Below are 9,704 nucleotides of genomic sequence, written 5' to 3'. Positions count from 1 at the left end.
ATGATGCTTCTGAAATTGAACTCCACATTAAGTGATTTGGTGAACTAAGCCAACTTCATCCCTATCTCTTACATCACATCTCTTCCATCGAGTTGCTGGGGTCCAATGGTTGTTAATCTCAAAAGAGGCAGCTCGTCGGGCTTCAGAGCCAAGGCCTGAATCAGAGTCGTCCATTGCAAGTCGTGCATCAAATTCAAGTCTATCACATGGACACTGTTGTGCCCTTCAAAGGCTTCAAGAAAGATTTGGTTTGTGGTAAAATGATCGAACTTGAGATAAGGGAAAACCTTGTATAAATGGTGGTAGAAAATCTTAGATTGTGCATTTTCTTGTAACATAATGGATTCCAATAGTTCTCTTCGCTAAAATGGTGAATTACAAACAAGGAATTAACATAAATTCAGAATCCCTTAGTTGTGTCTTCAACTAAGGTTGGTCCCTTTTATGGCTTGTTATGAATTGTAACTGACTACTATCAGTCTACAATCCGATACTAGGAGCTATTTTTGTCATCTAACACCAAATTCAATTACACAAGTGGCATGGGAGGGGAGTTCTTAGCAAAGGAATGCCTTACAACATAATTATTATACTGTTGAATAAAAGTTAAGATCTTTTTTTTCTAATGTATATTATAAAATATATAATTTTTTTATAAATAACAAAGTAATAAGTAAATAGTAAATGTGAATGGAAGAATAGAAATGGAGGTAAGTAAAATATAATTTATTATAATAATGAATAAAAATGTTTGTTTTTGGGTATCATAATTGTTTTTTAATAAAGAACCAAATAATAGGTATACATTTAATAGTAAATAAGGTTAGAAGGACAAAGTGAAAATAAATCATAATTTATTATAATATTAAATAAAAATAAAAATCTGATTTTTTTTAATGTATAATATAAAATATGGAATATTTTTATAAAAACAAAACACTGAGTAAATATTTAATAATAATTAGAAAATCAAATATTATATAATGGGTTGTAGATATACTAAATATATTTTATTGTCTTTAAAAGGTATAAATTAATTGATTTACGTGGAGTTTATTAGATTATTAATTAGAATCTTATGAGAAAAGTTGAGAGTAGTAGCCCACAAAACATGTCAACAACATGCAGTATATAAATAAACCATTCTTATATCATTAAAACTAACTCTAACCTAAACCACATAACCTCAACTTAATTGGGAAAACACACGTTTAAAACAATGTGACATTCTCCCCTTCTTTGTTTTAGGGTAAAAACGTGTTGTATTGCGTTGAAGATACTATACATGCCTTCAATATAGCATATAGGACAACGTGTGAAACAGCTCATTTTTGAATGCGAGAAAGTGTAGAATATTGAGTATAGGCCGAAGGTGGATCGTTTTAGATTACTTGCCAAAACGTGCATCTGAGCAAAGAAAACGAAACAGAGGGCACTCTGATCACCTGCTAAAAGTTGCATGAAATTGGAGAACATGAAAACGTAAAATGTTGCATGAAATTACATCATTTTATATATATTGTATTCGCACTCCAGTAATGTGTGGTGTGATAGATTTGAGAGCACACAACTTTCAAAAATATATTTCAAAATTTCCAAGGCCGCACATTGAATTTTTGTCTTCCAATTCTCAGAAGGATATTTTATTCCATATCTACCTCAAATTTACGACTCGTGGATGCGTAGTTAACAAATCATAACAATATATATGAGTTAGATCTACAAGGTTAACTATCCATAAATTAGTAAATCTGTAAGCTAAGTGCTCCTGGCAAGCATCTCCTCATATTGCCTATATGACGGCTGTTTCTCCAATCGGAAACTCGCGTGAAAACTAGCAATGAAATCATCGGCCAACCGATCAATCTCTTCATCCAGATTGGGCGCATCTTCATTACTTCTCTTCAATATGAAAGTGGAGACAGGATTTATGGAATCATCATCGTTATTATTGCAGGCGCTGCAGTCATCATAAGCAATAAGCTGGCGGTCATATGAATCAGTGGCATAAGCAGAAGAAGATGAAAGGTTGACGGGCTTCTTAAGTTTGGGGAAGGAATGGGACAAGTGGAGGAGAGACCTATAGTAATCTAATGTGATGCCTCCATAGGCGCGCGTTTTCTTCTTAAGCACCTCAAGGCTCAAACACAATATCCTTAGCCTTACCCACGTCCGCTTTGAGGTGATGTGGTGCAGCCTTGGCCACCGCATGCCTCACCATCTTCACTATTTCAGAGGGCACAATCTTTGCAGACTTCATAATGATCAATTAATCACTTTTGCTTCTGTGCGACAGATCACTCACTGTGAATGAGATGCAGAGATCAGGAAGATGATTGCAGAGCACTCACTCAACTCCGAACGGAGAGATGGAGCGAGATGGGGAATATATGGTTGGTGTCAAAGTAAGGGGAGCATTATTAAATGAAGAGTAAAGGTCAGAAACGCAACGAGGCAGAAGCACGTGTAAAAGGTGGCGAGAAAAAGTGTTATATAGCAGTACTGCGTTGTCTAAATCAAATCTCACTTTTATGCGTGCTCTCCACTTCAACAATTTGTCAGTATTGAGTTTGTCGGAAAAACAGAGTTAGGTATTCAGCGCGCTTCAACTTAAGGACAAGATTCGACTTCAATCAATGGGGGATTCAGATTCCAAAATCGATTATGCTTTTCGTCAGTAGCTCACTTTTCTGCTGATTTACCATTGCGCTATATCAAGTCCCAGATGAAAGTGGTGGTAAAGAGATGTTGACAAAGTGGTGGTAAAGAGATGTTGACCTGTGTGTGCCCACTGCCCACTTACGACGGTTGTGATGAATTCAGAAAGCACCGAGCAAAGCATAAACGAGACGACAAGTTTTAAAACACAATTTGCTTTATAATGTTTAAGGTGAATTTCAGGTAAGGCATCTCAACTGGTCATGGCCGTGCAAGTGATGACGGTGGGAAGCCCAGCGTTCCAGTTTTCCCTGGTGAGAAATGTACTCAAAGTGAACAAAAAGCAAACCAATGTAATTAAAAGTAAACCAAAAAAAATATACATATGTTTCATATATTTACTCCGCTTAACTCTGCTTACTAGTAGTATTAATACTTATTTCTTACTCTAATTTTATATGTTATTGAGATCCATGTTTTTTTTTTTCATATTATATTTTTTTATGATATCTATATAAAAGTGTTTGGTGTGCTTAGTGGAGATTAATTGGTTCTATTCTAATTTAAGTAAAGTAATTGAAAATTGAATTAAATTTGATAGATATTTATTTATAATTTTTATTTAATTAAATATTGATAATCTATATTTTTTAATTTATTGGATTTACAAGTATGTTTCATATATTTATTTTGCTTATTAGTAGTATTAATACTTATTTCTTATTATTATTATAATTTTATATGTTATTGAAATCAATACTTCTTTTTGTTCATACTATTTTTTATGATATCTATATAGAAGTGTTTGGTGTGCTTAGTGGAGATTAATTGGTTCTATTCTAATTTAAGTGAAGTAATAGAAAATTCAATTAAATTTGATAGATACTTATTTATGATTTTTATTTAATTAAATATTGATAATCTATTTTTTAGAATTGATTGGATTTACAAGTACGTTTCATATATTTATTTTGCTTATTAGTAGTATTAATACTTATTTCTTACTATAATTTTATATGTTATTGAGATCAATACTTCTTTTCGTTCATACTATTTTTTGTGATATCTACATAAAAGTGTTTGGTGTCCTTAGTGGAGATTAATTGGTTCAGTTCTAATTTAAGTAAAGTAATTGAAAACTGAATTAAATTTGATAGATATTTATTTATGATTTTATTTAATTAAATATTGATAATTTTATCTTTTAAATTTACTAAATTTACAAGTATGTTTTTCTATATATAATTTTAAATAGACACACCTCTAATATCTTATATATAAATAATTCTAAATAAGATTGCAAAAAATTGAATAAGCTATGAATAAGCATCACACTATGCAACACACTATGCAACACCTAGACTCCAAGATAAACATAAACCAACCCACAGGTCTTTAGATGCCCTCCATCTCCCTACCATCATGTAATTCTACTCTATGCATACTCAAACTTAAACCTTGAACACTAAAGTGTAAAGGATAAAAATTGTGACTTATTGTGCATCCTAGAGGCATGAGTTAGCAACATGCTATATAAAACACTAATACATAAGAACAACTAAACAGATTGAAAGATATTGCAAAGCAACCATACAAAGAAATAAGAGGAAAAATATCATTTCCATTGCAGAATATAAATATAAGAAAACACAAACAACATAAATTAACTGCCATAGAAGAGAGGCATAAAAGGAGGCGGCGTATAAAACTGACGAAAATGGCATGCTAAAAGAAAAATCAATGAAAGCTTGATATGAACAATAAAACCAGCTCTGGAATGACAGAACCAGCCACTGAAATCCAAGTTTTATATAAAAAATGGAATGACCCTTGGAAGGAGGATGGAGCGGCTGCTTTTACCTTAATAGAAATTGAAGTGGTTGCTTTTTCATTATCTGAAATTGAGGCAGAAAAGCAGTCTTCTGGAATAATGTCGTCGTGCACAGAAATTGAACATTGCATTGTTGTCTTTATATGGTTGTTTAGTTTGAGTGTGGAATCATTACTCATTACATTACCGTCAACCATCAGGTTTAGTTTGAGTGTGGAATCATTACTCATTACATTACCGTCGGGTGTAGTTTGAGCATGGGAATCATTACTCGTTACCCATTACTGCAACATTATATGCATCATTTGGCTTTAATATAATCTGTTGTGTCTTGAATACGGTGATAAAGTGTCTTCTGGATCGATACAATCGTCCCTTCCTATTGGTAACTCTGCTCGAGGAGCATAGTAATTTATTTAGCTAACCATTATTTAAATCCTTACTTCGTGGTTGGTATGCACTTCATCCATAATGACCATATTATGATCCGTGGGTAGTAGGGGTATGATATGGAATTTTGGCGTTGTCTAATTATTAGATTTTTCGAAGTTTTGGGTCAAAATTTGATGGAAAAAAGATGTGTGTGGGTTAAATTTTTTTTTTTTTAAATATGGATTCAACGTCTTTAAAATTTTCTAATGTACTTGAATTATGAAGATTTCAGACATCAAATTTGTGATTTTAGATAAAATAGAGTGAAAATAATAATAAAAAAACTTTCAACAAATAGCATAAACTTGAAATTTTCTATGATACAATTTTCATGAGAAAATAAATTTTCATCCATTATTCTAAATTAGAATGGTTATTTGACATTCACATTCAAAACTCATAAGAAATAGGATGATACTTCATTATTGATTTATGCCACTACCATAATATGATCCTTTATTTTGACATCAAGGAATTACCCTTCTTATTATCATTAATTTGTAACAATCATCTAAGAAGATTGAGATTTATACTAGATACATTATTCTCCTTTGTGTAAAATTGATACAAAACCATAATTAAATTTTAATCAAAATAAGATGGTTAATTAAGAAACTCTATTAAAGAGATAAGATTGAGTGTAATAGAGAGTACATTGCCTTGGACCTTATCTCTCTCTCTCTCTCTCTCTCTCTCTCTCTCTATATATATATATATATATATAATTTTTGTTTTACATAAATTATTCATGTTATGTTTTAGATTCAAGTGCTACAAATATCATCCCAAAATTTGTGTTCCCATTAAATCAATGCCTACTCATCAAGCAAGGACGTTCTCAACCCAATTTCATCCATTAAAGTGCCCATGTCATTACTCCTAGTATCGATAAGGGACATCACAAGACTAGGATATGACATCATCATGGTGAACAGTGTATTGTCCCCTTAAAAGGGGTTCCATGTCATCACCATCATCAAACATCCTCAAAACTAGGGCAACTTCCATCAACTAGGTGCAATGGTAACCTATGGACATCTTGTCATCTCGAGGGTGTGTCTACTCTCAAGGTAACATTCTAGCTCTTAATAATAATGTCCAAGAGGTAAGTGAGGGTGTCATCAAATGTGTCAAGTCATCCCAAGGTCAACCTTCCTCAATAGATGCCCAACATTCCCTGTCAAAGTGACCTTTGAAATAATCAAGTGGGATGGACTTCCTCTATGGAGTGTTGGAGAAGCATCATAGAATCCCTCAATGGATGGAAGTTGTACCAAGGAGTAAATATCTAACACATACTCACATAATCATATGAGATAAGCATCATGGGTGCAAGAACCATAAGAGTACTAGAATCAACCATATTCAATGTTAAAAGCATCAAAGTACTTCAAAAATGCATCATATTCAAATATCTTCCTAGCTTATGATTTGTATACAAATTATGATGCTTTAGTATGGGAGGGTTATTAGATGACATTGTTAGGCTCTTCCAACCTTAAGGGAAGGAACAATTCCTAGGCTCACCCTTTTAGAAGATAGGTGAAAAAAGGGAACAAATGTATAACCAATAGTAGTCTAACATCCAATTTAGCATTTGATCCATATTAGAATTCTCTTAAATATTAAATGAAAGCACCTAATATAGAAATGGTTAATATACCTCATAATATATGACCCACCTTCATCAAAGGAGCAAACCAATGGAATGGAATCATTGATTAGAAATTGGATGAGAAGCATCTAAGATTGGTTTTCTGTGGATCATGATAGTACTACTAGTTAGAAAACTATGTCATAGGATAAAAAAAACTATTTGAACCCAGACATGTCCCTCCTATGGTTTATGTATTAATAAACATATAATCCTTCTATATCCTAGGTACATGTGCTAATAAGCCTTATAACTACTATTGTCCCCATAATAATAACCTTTATGGTCTATTTGTTATTAAACCTAATAACCTCTATGATCCCTTTGCTATTGATACCTTATACATGTTATAAAAGCTAGAATCCTTATCTTTAATAGCCCTTATAATCTTTATGGTCTATTTGTTATTAAACCTAATAACCTCTATGATCCCTTTTCTATTGATACCTTATACATGTTATAACCACTAGAATCCTTGTTTTAATAGCCCTTATAATCCTCATGGCTTGTACAATAATAATTTCTTTGGTCCACTTGCTAATACCCAATATGACCCTCATGATCCTTGTGTTAACAATTCCAATTGTCCTCTTCCTAATATCCCCTATAACCCTTATGATTATTGTGCTAATAATCCCTAAAAACCATATTGTTGATGTTCTAATAATTCATATAACACTTGTGCTCCCCATGCCAGTAACCTTACTTATAATACTTGTAACCATTATGGTAGCCATGCAAATAAATTATGTACACATATAATCCTTATGGTATGTAAGTGAATAGCCTCTAAAACCCTTATGGCCTTCATGATAATAAGCTTATAACCCTTATAGCATCAATGCTAATAATTCTTAAAACCCCTAAAGTCACTGTGCTAAAACCATCTTGAAATCTTCATGATACTTATAAAATTCTATAATGGATTCCAAGCTTTATTAAAACCAAATGGGTGCTAACTAGACTTCCATTGTATGTGTGGGGAAACATCAACAATTACCTTATTGTGGCCATATGTTTCACATACAAGCTTCATTTAATGCACCTAATAACTCCTTGGAAAGATATCAAAGAAGAACAATATTAGCATTGGTGTATAGCAAAAATTAATATCATATGTAATAGAGCACAAAAATTATTGTTTCGACCCAAAAATTGTGTAAGACTTTTCATGACTCAAAATTTGCCAAAATAAGGACCATTTCTAGATTGTCCCAATACAACCCATTAGATTAGTTGTCACAAATTATATTATTCCCATACCATAACATCAATAAAGTGATATATATTCTATAGGGTGATAGCATGGAGTTGGGTTACACTTTTTGGAGAAATGAGGGCACGTTTGGTGAAAAAGGATGCTCGATCGAGTTGTTGAGGTGCTTAAAAGTAGCTTGATTGAGTTTTTTTCTAACTTGAGTTAAAGGCTCGATCGAGTTATATTTTTTGATCGAGCATTATTTCTTATTAAAAACCCCAGCCGCAACCCACACAATTCATTTCGCTTAGATCACGAGAGGAAAAGGAGTTCGACGGAAGATTTCTAAGCTCAAGATGGAGGAACTCAATCCAGCTACCTATCAACCCTGCCAACGACCCAGAGGCTCAAGCCAATGAACAAAAAAGACAATTATACAATTTAGGTGAAAAAAATTAGTAAAGCAGAGCTATCCTTGGACCCAAATATACAAAGAGAGTTATACATGAATATAGTACTAGGACCAGAATCCAATCCCTATACAACTACAACTAGAACTTACAAAGTGAAATAAAGATAGGTAAACCAACCTCAGAGTCCATTCTTTTCTTTAAGATTCAAGTGATACATACACTTTTCTCATTAGCGTCTAATTTAATTTATTCTCTAGGTGCCAATTCAGTGCCTTGCAAGTAGATATGAAGTATAGAAGGTGAACATACCTCATACACATCTTTTCAAGGAGAAATATGATCAGAATTAGATGGTGGTGAATCAATATATGATAATTTTTCCCAACGAAGGAACTCATTTCCACTACGGAACTGACAAGTACATTGTTTCCCTTGCAAAAATGTGACATTTTTGTGATTTAGGATCACTTTTCCTTCTGGCCAGGGTAAATATGTCTACTTTGATTTTATGTATATGATGCAATTCTTTTACGGGATGGAGCTTCAAACTACATGAAGGGGTTAGTGTTACTGTTATGTTACTTTGACATCGTATCACGCCTCTTTCTGTTGAAAACACCCCTCACAAAGGGTAGGTATTTGCTTTGAGGGATTATAAATATCCTAATCAAATTATTTATAATATGTGTTTTTTCATTTCTAATAATATTTAATGTATTATGTGCAGGACATCGTCATCACCATCATGCTATAAACACTGCAATCTTGGAAGAAATAGTTGTGACAAAAACAATTCGAATCAAAATATCCCCTTAACACTGCAATCTTGGATGAAAATTTTATGAATCAAAATATCCCCTTAACACTTCGAAACTCATTACTCATTTGCAGTGAAATTTATATCAAGTGATTAGATGTCGTGGAATAAACTTGTAGCTTTATCCATTTCCTGCTGCTGATGTCATGATGTTAGGGAATAACATTTGATGTACATTAAGAAACGTATATGGGGAAACATATCCCGTAGTTCCTAAAATTCAAGTGCATATTTCACCATACCACTTTTCATAAGCAAGTTTTCTAACCCAAAATCAGACACTTTGACATTGTAATTTTTAAAAAAAAGTCTTTTGGTAGAAATCACATGAGATAGTTTTTTTGGTCGACGCGTTTCGAACCAACAAGTATGGTTCATCATCAGGACCAGATGAAGAGGTAGACCATGGAAAAGGCTTAAATAGAGAGCAATGTAAAGACATAATTTCAAGTAATCGCTATATTTGAACAATAATGTTTAAATTATAATATTAATTTATTAATATATTAAAAACAAACATTATTAAGTAACGGTTATATTAAACAGCTAGTTTTTGAAAAAAATATTTAAATAATGATATTATTTCATTAATTTATTAAAAATACTAATAGGTAACGGCTATATAAAACGGCTAGTTTTTGAAAAATAATATTTAAATTAATTTATTAAAACCAAATATTACTAGTTCTTGAAAAATAATG

General features: G+C 32.3%; 1 protein-coding gene across 1 annotated transcript; it reads right to left on the bottom strand.

The window, feature by feature from the left end:
- Positions 1–1,658: 1,658 nt before the first annotated feature.
- LOC149153165 (uncharacterized) lies at positions 1,659–2,336 on the bottom strand. The gene has a single exon (XM_089437963.1). It carries the CDS (start codon positions 2,209–2,211, stop codon positions 1,759–1,761), a length of 453 nt encoding a protein of 150 aa, XP_089294089.1. The 5' UTR covers positions 2,212–2,336; the 3' UTR covers positions 1,659–1,758.
- Positions 2,337–9,704: the final 7,368 nt, after the last annotated feature.

This window comes from Pinus tabuliformis, chromosome 9 (assembly GCF_031772625.1).
Source record: "Pinus tabuliformis cultivar Carrire ecotype Pingquan chromosome 9, CPIR1, whole genome shotgun sequence".
Lineage (NCBI taxonomy): Eukaryota > Viridiplantae > Streptophyta > Pinopsida > Pinales > Pinaceae > Pinus > Pinus tabuliformis.
The sequence above is the reverse complement of the archived record's forward strand: the minus strand, read 5'-3'. Positions and strand labels throughout refer to the sequence as shown.

Coding starts and splice junctions, on each gene's coding strand:
- LOC149153165 (XM_089437963.1), bottom strand. CDS start 2,211: ATGCGGTGGCCAAGGCTGCACCACATCACCTCAAAGCGGACGTGGGTA.